The sequence below is a fragment of the Juglans microcarpa x Juglans regia genome, chromosome 6D, assembly GCF_004785595.1.
Source record: "Juglans microcarpa x Juglans regia isolate MS1-56 chromosome 6D, Jm3101_v1.0, whole genome shotgun sequence".
NCBI classification, from domain to species: domain Eukaryota; kingdom Viridiplantae; phylum Streptophyta; class Magnoliopsida; order Fagales; family Juglandaceae; genus Juglans; species Juglans microcarpa x Juglans regia.
The window spans coordinates 35,502,079-35,519,875 of NC_054604.1; the positions used below are offsets into that span (position 1 = coordinate 35,502,079).

The following is a 17,797-nucleotide window of genomic DNA, read 5'->3' on the forward strand; positions in this document are numbered from 1 at the left end:
CCCTTTACGTACCGATCCAATGCATAGGATGAACTGTGGTTTCTTCACGCTAACATGACATGATTAAATGGGAACCTAATGACTTGTTCTAAGAGCATTGGTAAAGATTAGTTAAATGTTAATGTAAGTCTAAATTTTAGTTAGATGTTAAAAAAAAACTTTTATATTGGACTAGTTAATGATCTAAAGTTTAAGATTTTATGAATAGTAAATCTTAAATCCATTCCAAACATGACTAGCTACTATTAACAATGGAAAGTAATATTTAATTATTTCATCACTTCACTCTCTCTTTAAATGGTAAAACATGCATAACATGCACATTATTTCTACTAATTGATAGAGTAGACACATTATTTCTACAAAGCATGAAGATTTAAGAAATATATAAATTATATTTACAAAAAAAATAAAAATAAAAAAATAAAAAAAATTATATTATATTATTATTTTAACTTTATAATGACTAGTCTAATGTGGACTCACCTAGTCAAAAACTAATATTATAGTCAAAAATTAAGATTCTGGCCAAACTTTTAGACTAACCCAATGCTCTTATAATAAGATGATCACTATGTAAAAGCTAGCCCAGCTTCTATAATTATTAGTCGTAGAAATAATATTGTTGCGCGCGCGTCATGCGTGATGTGCGAAAATAATATAAAACATTTAGTCAAAGGCATATAATTTAATTCGATGTATTAATTAATTAATTAATTAATTAGTTGATAATTTGAACTTAATGATATATTACATAATAATAACATATATGAGATCAAGTAATTAATGATATTTTTTTATAGATCAACTAGTTATTATTAATTAATATAATAACCAGTCATTAGCACGCATGTAGATCATTACCTTCCTTCAATCTTATGCTCTCCACTTTTGAAAAATTCAGAGATTGTTGATGCAAGTGCAATAGGCCTAGTAATTTCTGCACATTATGCTGATGAAAGCCTTCGATAAGCATCGATCACGCTCTAAGTAGCTAGGGAGCAGTACTAATACTACCAGTACTAGCATGTGCTCAGTAATATTAGGTTTGAAGCGTAGCAGTACTACTAGCATTAGCATATATATGATGGAAACCATGCATTGGGTTGGATTGGCCTGGGCCCTTGATTGAATTGAATTTATATTTATCTTTGACTGAAATTTTGGGTTTCGTAATGGACCAAAACATGACGTTGCACTAATTTGTAGTCATATAATTGACTGGGGCATGCTCTTGCATATATAATTAGCTTCGAATTCCTCCCATACAAGTCATGATCATTGGGATGTGAAAAGATCAACAAAAGATCTGCGTGCTTAAGAAAATGAAAGCTCTCCACCATTCAAAAATACAGAGATTATTGGTGCAAATTATATATATTTTCTGCATTTCTTTATCAAGAGATCATTAATATAGGATTGGCTTAATATTGCACATTGTGACGAAACCCTACAATCAGCATCGTGCTATATGTAGGGAGGACTAGCTAGCTAGCATGTAGTGTTCGGTTTGGTTTCGATCAAAGTATCAGTAGCCTATATATGGGAAAGTTGAAACCATTGGGTTGGATTGGGGTCCTGGATTGATTTTTTTTTAACTGAAATAATAACTTAAGGTTTCGTAATGGATTAAAAAACAATGGATTTTGTGGCCATAATTGACTGGCCGGCATGCTCTTGTATATTCCCTATTCCCTCCGAAGATAAGAAAAAAGCAACACTTGGAAAACAGAAAATCTCGGCTTTTATTTAAAATCTTAAACAGTTAAACATAGCAAGTTAAGATCAAATCAAAAGGAAGAGCCAAGAGGACAATTAGCGAGCCGCCTCTGCATATTAAAGCACGCAACTTGATCGGCGCGGGGGGGCGGATTGCGTGGATTCCATGCATGCATGCATGGTATGGTCGACGCCAGAGAGGTTCCTGTTACGAGGTCAACGGGGACGTCAGTCGGGTACTCACGTGGCGAAATACTGTTGGTGCCAGCTAATCCAATTACAAAAAAAAAAAAAAAACAAAAAATGTGAAACAGGTACGAAACGATTTGATTTTGGTGACTGCAAATAGCAACAACGTTTTTTAAACAATTTCCTGTGTATGCCATCCACTGTTCTACAAACTGAGACAGACGGACCCGGTCCAGAAGAATGGAGGCAGACCAGATGAGGAGCTAACATCTGCAGCATGCCATACGGGTTTCAATGTTTTCCCACTACAGCCAATAGCATATTGCCACATCATGATACACATAAATGACAATTTACGATGGTTAATTACCATAATTGCGTTACCTTAAGGTCAAAAATGTTCTTCTCTGATCTCACTGATTACGAGAGTAGAACTTGCTTGGCATTTAATATAATTTAGATGAGAGGAAGAGAAAGTGAGATAAGAAATCGTGACTGCGCCTGGAATTTTTTCCACAGAACAAGACACGTCTCCTAAAGAGTATAAAAGCTGGTACCGAATCCCATTGACTTTTCTTACCTCACCTTCCTCCTTTAGTATTTATACATACGCAACACAGGTTACCTACAGCAACACTTGTTTTCCAGTTAGAGCTCATAATCTCTTAGCTCCCTCGGTGTCTCTCTCCAAATATAGACGGAAACACACTCTTAGATCTGTGCAAGTATTTATCACAAACTTTTGTGAAGATACAATGGGAAAACCTCCTTGTTGTGACAAAGATGGACTGAAGAAAGGCCCATGGACTGCAGAAGAAGATCAGAAACTGATTGATTATATTCAGAAGCATGGGCACGGTAGATGGCGAATCCTTCCGAAGAATGCAGGTGTAAATAATACTGAATTCTCCATTTTTATTAGAAACTCATGAATAATATTATTGAAATTAAGTGAAAAGATAATTTAATTCCCAGTTGTTTAATTTGTAGCTTTCTTCTGCTTTTAACTCCATCTGTTGGTTTCATGGCTGAATTATTGCTTCTTTCAGTTTACGATGATAAAATGTGGGTTTTTCGTTTGTCGTCATTTGTGTATCAGGTCTAAAAAGATGTGGAAAGAGTTGCCGGCTTCGCTGGACAAACTATTTGAGACCTGACATCAAGAGAGGGAGGTTTTCATTTGAAGAAGAAGAGACCATAATACAACTGCACTGTGTTTTGGGAAACAAGTGAGTACATTCATTCGCTCGCTTTAATTTCAACAAACTTTCTGTGTTTCCACGCTCATTTATTTGCTTATTATAATAAGCAATAAAAGTACAGAAGATTTTAAGATGCTAACTATGCAATCGATAAATGCTTATTAAAAAATAAAAATACCTACCTCTTGGACTTCTTGTTTTGGGTAGCTTTTAAATTGTATGAGCTTTAGATCATGTGTACAAGCTCGTCAATGATGACAACATGAGGCCAGAATTCGTGGCAAGTATTTAAAGTTTTAGTGCGCTCAAATATGAGTTTCGTATATATGACTTTCTTTTTTCTTTTTCTTTTTATTATTTTAATTTTTTTAAAGGGATAAGTTTACTTTCTTGGAGTTTTAAATTAGGGTATAATTATACTGTTCACTTTAATGGTCGAATCTTAACTTGAAAGCGTAAAATAAAACTTAATTAATTATGGTTTAGTATACAAATTTAAAACTTTTGTAATTTCCTTGGTTCTTGTAATTTTCATCCAATAATCGTGTTCTTCCATGTTTTCTAATTAACGTTTCTTTCTGCGCTCTATTGAAGGTGGTCCGCCATTGCTGCCCACTTGCCGGGAAGAACGGATAACGAGATAAAGAACTATTGGAACACCCACATCAGAAAGAGGCTGGCGAGAATGGGAATCGATCCAGTTACTCATACCCCACGCCTTGATCTTCTCGAACTCTCCTCGATTCTGAGCTCATCTCTCTACCACTCATCTCAACTCAATCTACCAAGTTTGCTTGGGATCGGACCTTTTGTGAACCCGAATATTCAAAATCTAGTCACAGCTTTCAGCTTGTCATCCCAACGCAAAACAACGGACATGAATACTTGTCAATATCTCCAGCAAAACCAATTTGACAATACCCTAGTTGGAAATCATCAGTTCCAGTCCTCCCAACCAATTCAGCCAAGCACAATTTATTCTGGACAAGCAAACCAGCTCCACAGCCGACCAATCCAAGAAATTCAACACTCTGCATCATCAAGCACTCTTGCTCCATTTCAAAGCGAAGTACCCCAGCTCACACAAGCCAAAATGGAGCAACTCTCACCAAACCTTGCTTATTTTGGCTCCCAAAACTCTCTACCAAATTTGTGGCCAAATATTGGAGAGCGTCCTGATCATTTAGCTATGGGTGATATTCCTAATTTTCCAGAGTTCGACTCCATTATTGACCCTAACTCAGAAAACCATGTTTTACACTCAGAGAATATAGAGCGGGTACCAAGTTTCAGTTTTGACTCATTCATAACAACACCTTCATCTAGTTCCACTCCCTTAAATTCATCGGCTGCTACCACCTATGCCAACTGCAGCACTGAATATGAGGATAGTTACTGCAGCAATTCTTTGATGTATAATATACCAAATAGCTTAAATGCCAGTGGACTGCGTATGTAAGACAACAGGCTTACGTACTTGAAGCTGCAGTACTTTGCAACTGCATCAACCTGATCACATTTTCATATATATATATAATATATTCTGCTTCTAGTGCATGTTTTGGTTGGGATCTTAGTTGTAATCTGCATGACAGCTTCAACATACGATCGATACTAATGAATATGCATTCTTTCTCCATCCTTGGAGTTTCATATATAAAATCATTTTAGTTTGTCTTGTAGGCTTGTATTTTATTCTTCCTATCTTTCTTTTCAATGCAGAACCATGCATATATTATACACGTTGGTGCGTGGTTCATGTTGCATGCATTTGGGCGAAACTTCACTGTAGAAATTAGCATCAGTGTCAAAGATTGCCTTTGCAACATAAGTTCTGGTAGAATAAAAGTTTGAAACTTATATAATTTAAGATAAACCTTTAGAATAATTGGTGCCTAACATGCATATATTAGAGTTGAGATTTTGAGTTTTTCGACCCTAACTTCCACCTGATCCTCAATTTCAATTGATTATTATATTTATTGGCCGGATCAAATTATATATTAAGGGAAGAGTAATCGGATATATTCACGTAAAGAGAGTATTAAAATATAAATTAAAAAATTAAATTAATATATTTCCATTACTCAACTATGTATGATAATTTAATCATCCATGCAGGAATGTTATTACATTATGTTTTGAGTGAGAAATGTATCATTATTAATTTATTGTCAGTCCAAAAGGTCTAAAAGCTTGAAGAGATTGAAAAAAGAACTTATATTGATACCATGTACTAAATGAGGCGAAAGTGCCCAAGAGTCAACTCATAATTATGAAAAGGAAGTTTGAAAAAGTATTGGAGTTCCGTCCACGGTTTAACCTCTACGCTTGTTTGCTCACATTAATGCTGACAAACTTAAGCAAACCCGAAGGCCCGACGACAATGTACATGTGAGTTCCCGGAGCCGCTGCTATATATAGCCGGGCCTATATTATATTGGATTATATATATATATATATATATATATATATATATAGGGCGGCTGGCACGTTTCCTACGACTGAGGTGATTATTATGGTTGCGTGATCAGACCGTGGCCTAGGTTTGGTTTGCTACCATGGCTATAACTATGGTTTCTATGGATCTAAGATTTTGACAAACACTTAATTCAAAGAGCTAGCTAGCTAGGAAGATGATCAAGCTAACCTAATACCATCCAAAATATCCGAAATGAAAAAGTATCCGTTGATCATGTGAATAATTAATTCGGATATATGTATCTATTGAATTGAGCTTTTTTCAAGTTTTATTTATTTAAACGTAACAAATTCAAGCCGAAGAAAGATTTATAAATATATAAAATTAGTCATATAATATTTATTGAACAATTAATTAATTTGCACAGCCTACATTATATCCTTTGAATAAGGCCCACAAATGTCGAGGAAGACAAAAAGTAAATTGTAAGCCCACGAATACTCGACGCTATTGGGCCACATCGCAGAACTTTCATTGTCCAATTTGAAGTATGGTCTGGTCGTCAACCTCCAATACCTCTGCGTCTCATTGCCATCTCCTTAAGTGTGTATTGATGTCCACTCGTTATAAGAAATAAGGTTTTTTATAACGATTTTATGTCTATTGTAAATAAAATCGTTGTAAAAAGCTATTATTTGTAGCAATTTTTCACGTCGTTGTGGATTTTTTACATCACGTTGAAAAATAGTTTTTTGTGGCGATTTTTATATTTTTTACGACGGATCAAATCGCCGCAAATGCAAAATTAGTCTTTTACAACGACTTTTCAATTTTTGTGACGAAAAATTTACCAAAATATTAAATTTTTTTCTGCGACGCTTACTTAATCGCTACGATTGTGAAAGTGGTTATGTACAACGATTTTTAGTCACCACAAATGCATTTTTGGAGCGATATTGTTTTCGTTGACCATGACTTTTTCATATTTCTGGCGAGGTTTAGGCATTTGCGGTGATATGGAGACGCCGCAAAAAGCTAATAAAATTCAAATGCCCGCTTGTTCTCCTGTCATTTCCCTCCAGCCCTAATTGCCCCGCTCCCCTGCTCCCTCCCCTTCTCTCTCCCCAACTCTTCCTTCTCGAGCACAACCCACGCCGGTAAGCACAGTCTGTCGCCCGCAACCCCACCACGCCACCTCACCTCGAGCACAACCCACGTCGGGAAAGACCCTGTTTCTTGTAGTGCCCTCTCCGTCTCTCCTTCCACTGATCTCCGCGACATATTCCAACTTCCCCAAGGTAAGATTTCCAAACCCTTATTTCCAAATCATCTTCTTCTTGCCATTTTATGGTCTTCTAAGTCTTCCTCTTCTATTTCATTCGCGACTCTTCAAGCATCTAGACCCATGATGATGTGGCCAGACAGCTTCCACCCCCGAGTACCGATATAGTGCTTTTGTATTAATCTTGCCAAGGTTATTCTCCCTCCAAGCGTTAGTTAGATGCAATTTTCTTTTTTATCTGGGTTTTAATTTGTTGATGTTGTTCCAAAGGGAGCAGCGGTGGTGGGCCGTGGGTCTCTAATCAGCCCCTGTTCTTTCCCTTTCCTATGTAAATTCAATTTAGTTACATTTATCATTTTGTGACATGCTAGAGTACTGAAAAATCAAGACATACATAATAAACTTATCGTCAAAATCAGTTTTCATCTAGCCATTTGTATATAACTGTCTGAAGTGTAAATACTAGGTAAACTTAGTTTTGGTTTTACCTGTGTTCCCTTAGATTTTCCCTATTTTTCTTCATCTGAATAGCCTTCATTCATGGTTCTACTTTATTTTTAATGTAGGAAATGTGGTGGACAAGCATTAGACCACAATTCATGCTTTGACACCATGAAACCTCACCAAGAAGCTTAGCCTCTCTTGAAATGAACTTATTATTGAGACTTCCAAGTGACTCATGGGCCTTATCTTGATTCTAAACCAAGATTACATAGCTATTGCGTGAAGTGTAAAATGTGGTTGAGTTTACAATTATGTGATTGGGTTGAATGGTGAAGCCGTTGGGTTGTGATTGGCCTATCTTGCAACTGCCTTTTGTTTAATCGAGACAGCTTGACTTCGTAAAGCATTTATCTGTGTTTCAGGTTGGTGAGATCATTAGCAGATTTGAGAAGAAGGGCTTCTATTTGAAAGGTAAGATCTTTTCGACCATTCATCGTAGAATATGAGCTGTGAAGTACTTATGGGTTGGCAGTAATATGTGCCTGTAAGTTTTACATATGACGATTTCCAATATGTGCATCTATAATTAGATGTAGACCCTGATTGCATAATTTGCATGAGAGTCTGAAATGATAGTTATGCCATAGGTGGTCTACTCTTAGAGGGTTCAATCTGAAATGCTCATGTTTTTGGTTGAATGTCATTGGAATCCCATAATTCTCTTTCTTCTGTCCTGAAATGAACAAAAAAAATTAAACATCAATTTCTGTAGTAGACGTGCAGAAAACTCCATTCTGATTAGCAAAAAGAATAGTTGCATGGAATGTTCTACGCATTTTCAAAAAAATGAGTTTCTATAAATTTATGCTTAACTTGCTCAAATTTGTGGGAAAGTATTAGGGCTGAAACCGAGTATGAATTAAAGGTAGCTGTTGAATAATGGAACTCCTTTCTTCTTCTGTAGTTGAGTAAATGTAATCTGTGTTTAGGTTTGAAGCTTATCACTGTGGACTGTTCTTTTGCTGAGAGGCACTATGCGGACTTGTTTGCGAAGCCCTTTTTCAATGGGTTGGTTGAATACATCATTTCTGGTCGAAAGATTATTGGAGCTACAAATCCTTCGGATTCCGCCCCTGGAACCATCCGTGGTGACTTTGCAGTTGAAATTGGGAGGTAATTTCATCTTCCTTTAACTGAATACTTTTCAAAATACCAAGGTTTGTTTCTTTCTCACGCAAAATTTGGTCATGGTCTTATATGATTTCCAGTGCTAAAAATTGTTGCTGTCCCAAGGTTAAGTTCTTTCGGGCAACTGAAAAAAAAATTCACAACAATTCATTATGTTTCTGGAATACAGGACATGACTAGTTCCCAAGTTGTCTTTTGTAGACTTCTCTCATCACTCTTGGTTACATCTAACCTTTTCTCATCCTATAAAACACCTGCACTCCTCACGGTTTCCTCCCCTTTCAACGTAAACTATATCAACTTGAAATTCCCTTCCAAGATCTTGCACTCAAGTTCTAACAATCTACATGTTTGAATTTCATTATTGTTAATTGAACATCTCGATAATTTTTCTGCATTTGATAGAAGTTGCTTAACTTACAATATTGAACACTCTGCATGATGGTTCTTTTAATGAATGTGATGGTAATGGAGATGAAATTTCTTTTTAAAGTTGGATTTGACTGACTGGAGTCTGGATTATGCATTTTTACCCCTTTCCTAGAGTTGGAGTTTTTCTAACAGGTTAATAATATCGTTATGTTGTAAATATTATTAGGTAAATTGCCCTCGCTGGTTAATTATCCTAATGATGACAGTTGATTTTCATATCTTTGTTTGCAATTTTTCCTGTGGGACATAGAACAGATGGTGGAAAGATTTGTCTGCATAAATTGATATTTTATAATCTATTTGTATCTATTGGTATGTTGATATTGGGCAAAGAATGTTTAGTTGAGGTGACTGATGGATTGAAATCTGACTTAGTAAATGGAATGTTTGTTATGATTTAAAGTATTGGAAGGGAAAGCAGTCAACTGCCTTAGTTGATATGCACATACTTTACAGTCAATGACTTTATAATTAAATCTACATTGCAAATGACAACATTGGCAAGTAAATTTATATGATGTCATTATATAGTTGAGACGAGTTTGTTTTTAAATTTGGATAATCTTAAGATTTTTTGAATTTCTGCTGTAGGTTTAGTTTTTCTAAATATAGCCTATTTCACAAGTTTGGGAAATGTATAAATGGAGCCTATTTTTAATGCTCCAATTTTCAGCTCGGTTGCGTCTACCAATTGCTTAGCCTTTTGTTCTGCTTATGATCAGCTCTTTTGGGTCTCCCGAGTTTCTCACCTCTCATCTTCTTCCTGGTATGCTTTACTTTTTTCTATGACATAAAAAGTTTGTATTTTGTTCCTCTGTTCATGTTGCTGTTGTTGTTGGCAGTGGTGGTGTAGTTGCCTTTGCAGTGCTCCTTTGTTTACCAAAAATTACAAATACTTTTCAAAATACCAAGGTTTGTTTCTTTCTCTTGCAAAATTTGGTCATGGGCTTGCATGAGTAATTTTTTTTTGTTTTTAAATGGTCTGCTTGTGATGACCATTGCAATGGAAGCCCTTTTGAATGAAAACATTAGCGGAAATTGTTTGCTTGATATCTCTCCCCAAAGGCTGTGTATGTGCATTTTTGTTTATAATTTTCTGAAACATTATTTCCGGCGAACTTTACTCGCCGGAAATAATTTTGTCAAGCAAGATTATTTGTGGCGCCTAAGTATCGCCGCAAATAGTCTTTTGCAGCGACAACTACTCACTGGAAAAGAGAATCTTATTTACGACAATTTTTGAACACGCTGTAAATAATATGAAGATATTTGCGGCGATATTTTGTGTATTTGCGACGATATAAAACGCTGCAAATACTTTTTCGCAACGATAAAGAGTTTAAATATTAACGTTATTTACGGCGTAATTTACAATATTAACAACGAAAAAAATCGCTGCAAATAAACATTTTTCGCGACGATTTTTAGGTTTCTCTGTTTTAACTTTGAAGTGAGTCTACAACAGCGACGAATGACCGGCGCAGCATAAATCGTTATGAAAAGTCATTTGCAACGATTTTGAAGGTTATTTGCGGCAATTTTTGGCGTCGCAAAAGGCCCTATTTCTTGTAGTGGTACTCTGTCAACGGAATGTCGAGGATCTAATAATCTAATATTCGTCATAATTGATACAATGCCCCCACTTTAAAGTTTCATAATTCATACACATTCTCAAACTAATTGAAAATCAGAATTTACAACTTATGATAGACGAAAATACGAATTCTTGTATGGCAGGTTCGTGTATTAACAAACATATTATTGATACGAAAGTTTATCAAATTAATGATGCTCGAACTTATTAGCAAATGGAATAAATTTCACTTCAAGTGTTACATTTAAAAAAAAAAAAAAAAAAACTGCAAGTGTTACATTGAGTTATATACGAAGGATAACTAATTTCAAAACTTGAGTGGATAAAGCTTAGGGCCCGTTTGGGATTACGGTAAGAGTATTAAAAGGTACTTAAATAGATTTAAAAATTATTTAATAGATAAATTAGATTGTTTAGATATTATATATCAAAATATTTTTAATTTTAAATAAGTTAAAAGTACGTAATCTTAAATTTTATTGATATAAAAAATTATTTTGATATTTTCTTCAAAAACATTTTTCCGAATAACGTTTTCAATTCAAAATTTTAAAATATAAGTTTATCAAGGCTTGGGGTGGAATATTCGAATCTCCCTGGCAATTGTATGCCAAATTATTCTAATAATAATAATAATAATAGAAAAATGTAATGTATTTATTTTTACTTTTAAAATAAATATAGATAAAAATTACTATTAAAAATATCTATTTTATATATATAATATGACATTATCTAAATTATACATTTCTCTAAATAAATATTAGAAACAATCAATTAAAAATAACAATACTTTACATTATAAATGTAAAGTATGCACCGATATAATCACCTCCCGAAGATTACTCTTACTTTTAGAGGAGAACAAGGACGGCAAAAGTTGGTGTGCCACACTGCCACTGACCACCAGGCTTGGTCAGATTCACTCTCAGTGACATCTGCCTCTGTCTGAGAGTGAGACGCTCACACACACACACACACCACCACAAAGAAGACCGTGCGCCACCAATCGAGGCGGCGATTGCTGAGACGCGGCCAGCGCCGATGACTGTTTCGGAAAAATGACGGCCACGTTGGCCAGTGACTGTACTGTGCCAGCTGCGTATTTCAGAGTACAAGCTCCAATCCCGAAACCATCGCCATGTCCAGGTCTTTAGCTTCTAGAACTCTCTCTAATTTTGTTGCGCTCTGTTTGTGCAAAGTGAGGAACTAGAAAAAAATGACAATATTTAATGCCGAATTGAGAAGTCCATCTCTTATTGGGAAAGTTGTTATATCAGTCTTTACCTTTATCTTTTGGAGAATTTTTGCTCCGATCATGAGAAAAGTCAGCCTTTAAATAATAAACTCCTTCATTTTCCTTCCATCTTATCATCAGCCAAACGAAGAGTAGTCGAGGAATTTCTAACTTTATTTCGAAACAAAGATGTTCGATCAAGTAATCTTATGCTCTGTTATTGGTGTGTATCAGTGAGAATTGGTGTTCGTCAGATTTCCCCGTCATTTGTGCATAGCTATAGGTGGAGAAAATTTTGCTTTAAGTTGCTGCTAAGACATTACTTCAATGCAGTTAGAGTTGTGCCCTTCCTGAGAGGATTGCGTGCACCTTGATATGTGTTTTCGATGTGAACATTTAAGCTTAGTTTAAACTAGCTTGCTCATGTATTCCTTTTGTTTTGATTCTGAATGTGCTTAGTGGAAGAAATTGTGAGCGGTGTCGATTGAGGTATGTAGCTGCAAAAGTACTGTTTTGTAAGCTGCATTGTAGAAATCATCGCACGTATCATCTGAAGGAAGCGGGTCCATTTGATGCGATCAAGAAAATAAATTGACACACGTTGTTAAATGACACTTGTAACTGTAAAGGTGATATTAGTAATTTGTGTTGTAGAAGAGTTTGCATAAATTATCTGAAGGAAGCTGGTATATTCACAATCTGGTAAATATTCTCTAGATAATAGTCAGTTATGCTGTTTGTCAGTGGAGCAGTTCTGCTGTATTGCCTTCACCATGAATAGGGTAGTAGGGGCAAGTTTTCCATCCGAGTTTTGCTACACAACCTCCACCACACTCCACACTCCACATTTTTTTAAATTTTTAAATTTTTTAATATTTTTTTTAAATTTTTTTGAGTTTATTCTTTTTAAATTATTTCAAATTTTCTATTCATTATTCATATAATAAATATTTGATAAAAGAAAAAAATAATAAAAATTAAAAAAAATGTGGAGTGTGGAGTGTGAGGAGGTTGTGAATATTTATTCTTTCCAATATCCCCCGAGATATATGGACTCAAGAAACTAAAAGGTTAAGTGAAAAGAGTCGAAAGACTATTAAGTCCTTGTCTTGAGGCAACCAATAAGTGCTAAAATATATTGCACCATATGAGGTTATAAATAAGACTATATCTTGATCATTCTTCACTCATCTTTAAGCATTAACATCCCTAAAAATCTGCATAACGGGCATAATTATAGTTATTTTTTTATGTTAATGTTCAGGGTTTTTCTAAAGAATTGTAAACAAAATGTTAATTTTCTGGTTCTTGCCTCTCATATACTATTATCTTTGTTATCTTTGAGCATGATGGAGTTCTAAAGACATTGTTGAATGTGCAGTTTTTGGACCTATGGAAATGTTAGGAGGATTGCACACTCACTCTTCCCAAATCTGAAAGCCAGCTGCTTTGCAGTAAATAGTGGGGAGGGATATAACATCCTTTGCACATATTATTCCCTAAGCAGAAAAATCTGCCAGCATAGATTTTCTTTTAGAGTACCTTCTCCTTTTGCATTATATAAAGCAAAAAATAAGATCTTGTTACACAGTAGTGATTACATAAACTTCTATGGCCTTCCAGTGAGTAAGACAGTCTCTCAGCAGCTGCGAATTGCTTGGAGAAGGTTTTCCTCTGCATGTTCCAACAATGGGCCAGCTTTACCACTGATAAGTCAGATTGCATGTGCAGTGAGCCTGGCTTTGACCCGATCAAATCTAGTTGCCCCTGGTGTTATTGCTATCATAATTGGAGAGCTTGCTTGGACACGACAAACATGGGCAGAGGCAGAATACTTGCCAACAAGGGATACCTTGTATATGCATGCCGAAGATGGACATGTTTATCTGACCTCATTTGTATATTTGGTACTGGAGGGTTTTATCTTGTTGCTCAGAGCTATATACTTAGCAATTTTGTTCTCACCCTGCATAACTATGGCTCCTTTTGTGGATTCCCTTGGTGTTGAGTTTAGGAAAAGATGGCTCCGCATTGTCCATCTTACACTAGAAAAAGCAGGCCCAGCATTTATAAAATGGGGTCAATGGGCTGCAACAAGACCGGACCTCTTCCCCTGAGATTTGTGTAGTGAACTTGCAAAACTTCATGCCAATGCACCAGCACATAGTTTTTCATTCACCAAAAGAACCATTGAAAGGGCATTTGGTCAAAGGCTGTCCGAAATCTTTGAAAATTTTGATGAGAAACCTGTGGCATCAGGAAGTGTTGCTCAAGTTCATCAAGCTACACTGAAATGCAGATATCCCGGTCAGAAGATCAAACCTATTGTTGTTGCTGTAAAGGTTCGACATCCAGGTGTTGGCGAAGCAATTAGAAGGGACTTTGTGATAATTAATTTCGTGGCAACAATTTCTAGGTTTATCCCTACTTTGAAATGGTTGAGATTGGATGAAAGCGTACAGCAATTTGGTGTTTTCATGATATCTCAGGTTGATCTTTCAAGGGAAGCTGCTCACCTGAGTCGCTTTATTTATAATTTCCGAAGATGGAAGGATGTCTCATTTCCAAAGCCTCTATACCCCCTGGTGCACCCATCTGTTTTAGTGGAAACCTATGAACAAGGTGAAAGTGTTCTGCATTATGTTGAAGAGCTTGAAGGACATGAACAGATTAAAAGTGCCCGTGCTCAAATTGGAACTCATGCACTTCTAAAGATGCTTTTGGTATCATATATTCTTTGCAACTCTTTTTTTCCCTTTTCTTTCATATTTCTCCTGGTAACTCATGGTTCTAAATGTTTTAGTTGATTTAGTGGTTCTATTTGTATTCTGCATTTGTCCTGGAAACTTTAAAGATTTTTAAGTGAAAATCTTTCCGTGAGTCACCCTAGAACCCGTGATGATAGGATACGGCCATACTAGCTGCATGAATACCTGTGCAAGTGAATGATAAAAAGCATGCGATTCATTATTGGGAACTTAGTTCATTCAAGCCATGAATGAGAGAGTCGTGAATAAGGGAACCTTATTTTCTCACTTCAACACTTGTATCATGTACCATCCTCCTTTAGATGGAATTTTCACCCATCAAGATTATGACTGTCTTGAAATGTAGTTGGCGTTGCCAATTATAAATTCTCTTTATGAAATTAGATGTGATTTATTATTGGGAACTTAGTTCATTCAAGCCGTGCATGAGAGAGTCGTGAATGAGGGAACCTTTTTTCGGCACTTCAACTCTTGAATCATGTACCATCCTCCTTTAGATGGAATTTTCAGCCATCAAGATTGTAACTGTCTTGAAATGTAGTTGGCGATGCCAATTATAAATTCTCTTTATGAAATTAGATGTCGTATGAGTGAGGTAGTTGAGTGTATTATGCTGAGAAATTATTTTCTACTTCAGGTAGACAATTTTATCCATGCGGACATGCATCCTGGAAATATTCTTGTCCGAGTAATGCAAGCAAACCATCACATAAGCAGATCTTTAGATCAAAGCCTCTAGTCATTCTCCTTGATGTAGGCTTGATGGCTGAACTTTCGAAGAAGGATCGAGTGAATCTACTGGATTTCTTCAAGGCTGTAGCACTTCAAGATGGTCGGACTGCTGCCGAGTGTACACTTAGATTGTCTAAACAACAAAACTGCCCAAATCCAAGGGCTTTCATTGAGGTAATGCTTCTGCTACATAGCTTTTGGGTGGAAGTAACTTTTAGTTCCTAAAAAGGAAAAAATAAAAGACTGGAAGCTTATTTTTAGTTTTGTGGCTGCTTTTGAAAAAGGAAATCATTCATTCCTCTTTTATGGTTAATGCAAAAATCTTTTTTTTAGCTGTAAATAAGGATTGCATTAATGAGAACTAGGCATAGCCGGTTAATTCAAGCATCTTGCAAACAATTATCACTCTCTAGCCCAAATCATTATCATTTCTTTTTAAAGTTATATGGGTGATTTGGGTTTTATGATCTATAATGCATCACATTTTCATAGACTTCCCAACTTCTTGAATTCTTTCTCATACATTAAATATAAGGAAAATTTGAGTGCAGTCATTGCTGCACTAATAATGAGTTATGGCACCCCTGTATCATGGTTGTTAGTTCCTCTGCTTCACAAGCTTGGGTGTACAGATGTTGAGGAAAATAGTCAACGATAATGACTGGTTTCTTGGGATGTCCAAGAAGGCAGGGCAACTTTTATTACTTATAGAAACCATGCAATTTGATCCTTTTGACTCTATCATTGAGAGTTTCAAGGCTGTTAATTTTGTAATACTTCTAGGTGTTAATTCAAATTTACCTTAAAAATAAGCTTCTACTCCTTGTTGTTGCCATAATTACTATAATATCAGTAAAAATTTTAAGAGGTTGTGGTGGTTTGACAGTAAGTGGAGAAGTCTTTCGATTTCTGGCGCACCCATGTTGTCCACCGTGCGGATTGCATGCAGCAATTGCTGGAGCAAGTTAGGCGTCATAAGGTGAACATCGATCCGGATATTTGTACTGTGATGGTAACCACTTTGGTGCTTGAGGTACTTTGCCTCTTTTCTGTGCGCCCCCATGTTATACTCTTGTTTTTTAAATATAAAGTTAACGGATTTGGCAAACCCTTCACCCGTCCTTTATGGCCCGACTTCTTAAATGCAAACTCAAAGACATACTTCCTCGAATGTTTTCCTTTCTGCCTTGGCCGCAAGGAAAATGCCATAGGCTACTATCAGATCAAGATGCCTGAAATAACATTTTCGTTTTATTTTTTATTTTTTTGTTACTCAACATGCGGTAATTAAATCTGAATATGTTGCATTTACTGAATCGTTCCGGCAGGGATGGCAGCGGAAGCTTGATCCGGATTATGATGTGCTACAAGCTTTGCATTCATTACTATTTAGAGTTGACTTGGCCGAATCTCTCTTCGACACTATTGAAAAACTCATGGGCCCCTAAAAGGAGGAGCTCTACCTCTTTAACTTGCAATTTTTTTTAATCTTTTTGCGTCAGAAAATATTGGCCCCGACTCGTACAAAAAGTTTAAAAAATAAAAGTAAACATACCATATTAGCACTATCAATTCTGCTGCTTATCATGGGATCATATCAGTCATAAAATAAAATAAAATACAAATAATTTTCCATACTAGGTGATGTGGCAGATTTTTATGTTAGTGATATATTTGGTGTGTCAATGAGTAAGCTTACAAATAGAATTTTTATTAAAGGAGCGCATCAACTGATACCTTTTAATTCTCTTCGTGAGTTTTTAATTTTCAGGAGGGGATTTTTTTTGTTTTTATTAGCACTAAGCCTGGTCTGGGTAATGAGATATTCTCAAATTTCTCATAATTTCATTTTCAAATATCACTTAAATACAAATACTTTTTAATTTCAAATTTTTAATTTTTTAATCTAATCATTACCTAATTATTATCTAAACATGAAATCTAATATAATTTTTCCAAACTTCTAAATAAAATACAAAAAAAAAAATTACTAATTGTTTCAAATTTTAAAACAAAAATTATGTTCAAACAATTTTTTAACTTTAAAATATTTTTATTATAATTTTTTCTCTCCTTACTCAAAACCCTTATGACATTGTCCAAACGAGCCTACGTTGACTATTTCACCTTCCGATTCAGGACTCATCAATGCTCATTTCCTATAGTTTTGTCTCAAAATTTGTTTTGAGCGACTTCCACTAAGAAGAAAGACATGGCTTCGAGGACCGATTTAACGCCTAAGCAATTGTATAACGACAAACACAAGAGCTTTCCATTAATATAGTCAGATAATGACCACAGAAAACTGTGTTCCTTCCCTCTTATCATTCCCAAATGACTTGAACGAGAGGCCACGAGGAACAACTTGGATATGTAGAGTTCTTCTCCTCAAACACGCACAAAACACAAGGACAAATACACACGGACGGACACATTTATCTCTGTTATGGTTGTTAATGGGTTCATTGCTGCGTTGAGTTCAACAAGGACCACCGAATTCTATGTCAATTTTTTTTGGTCTATTTAGTTCTGCCAACCCTTTCCAAAGAAAAAAAAAACTAACAAACTAAGAAGCAAGAAGGCCTCGC

At 35.7% G+C, this 17,797-nt stretch overlaps 2 protein-coding genes and 1 pseudogene across 2 annotated transcripts; all 3 read left to right on the forward strand.

Annotated features, from left to right (window-relative positions):
• Positions 1-2,526: 2,526 nt before the first annotated feature.
• On the forward strand, positions 2,527-4,718 carry LOC121268899 (transcription factor MYB41-like). The gene is made up of 3 exons (XM_041173168.1): positions 2,527-2,796; positions 3,008-3,137; positions 3,705-4,718. The coding sequence occupies exons 1-3, from the start codon at positions 2,664-2,666 to the stop codon at positions 4,567-4,569; spliced, it is 1,128 nt and encodes a 375-aa protein (XP_041029102.1). The 5' UTR covers positions 2,527-2,663; the 3' UTR covers positions 4,570-4,718.
• Positions 4,719-6,620: 1,902 nt separating this feature from the next.
• LOC121235581 (nucleoside diphosphate kinase-like) lies at positions 6,621-8,474 on the forward strand (the record flags this gene model as incomplete). The annotated part of the gene is made up of 3 exons (XM_041131923.1): positions 6,621-6,830; positions 7,681-7,729; positions 8,248-8,474. Coding segments are annotated over 3 exons (447 nt in total), but the record flags the coding sequence as incomplete, so codon positions are not given.
• Positions 8,475-11,335: 2,861 nt separating this feature from the next.
• LOC121236110 lies at positions 11,336-16,846 on the forward strand (annotated as a pseudogene).
• Positions 16,847-17,797: the final 951 nt, after the last annotated feature.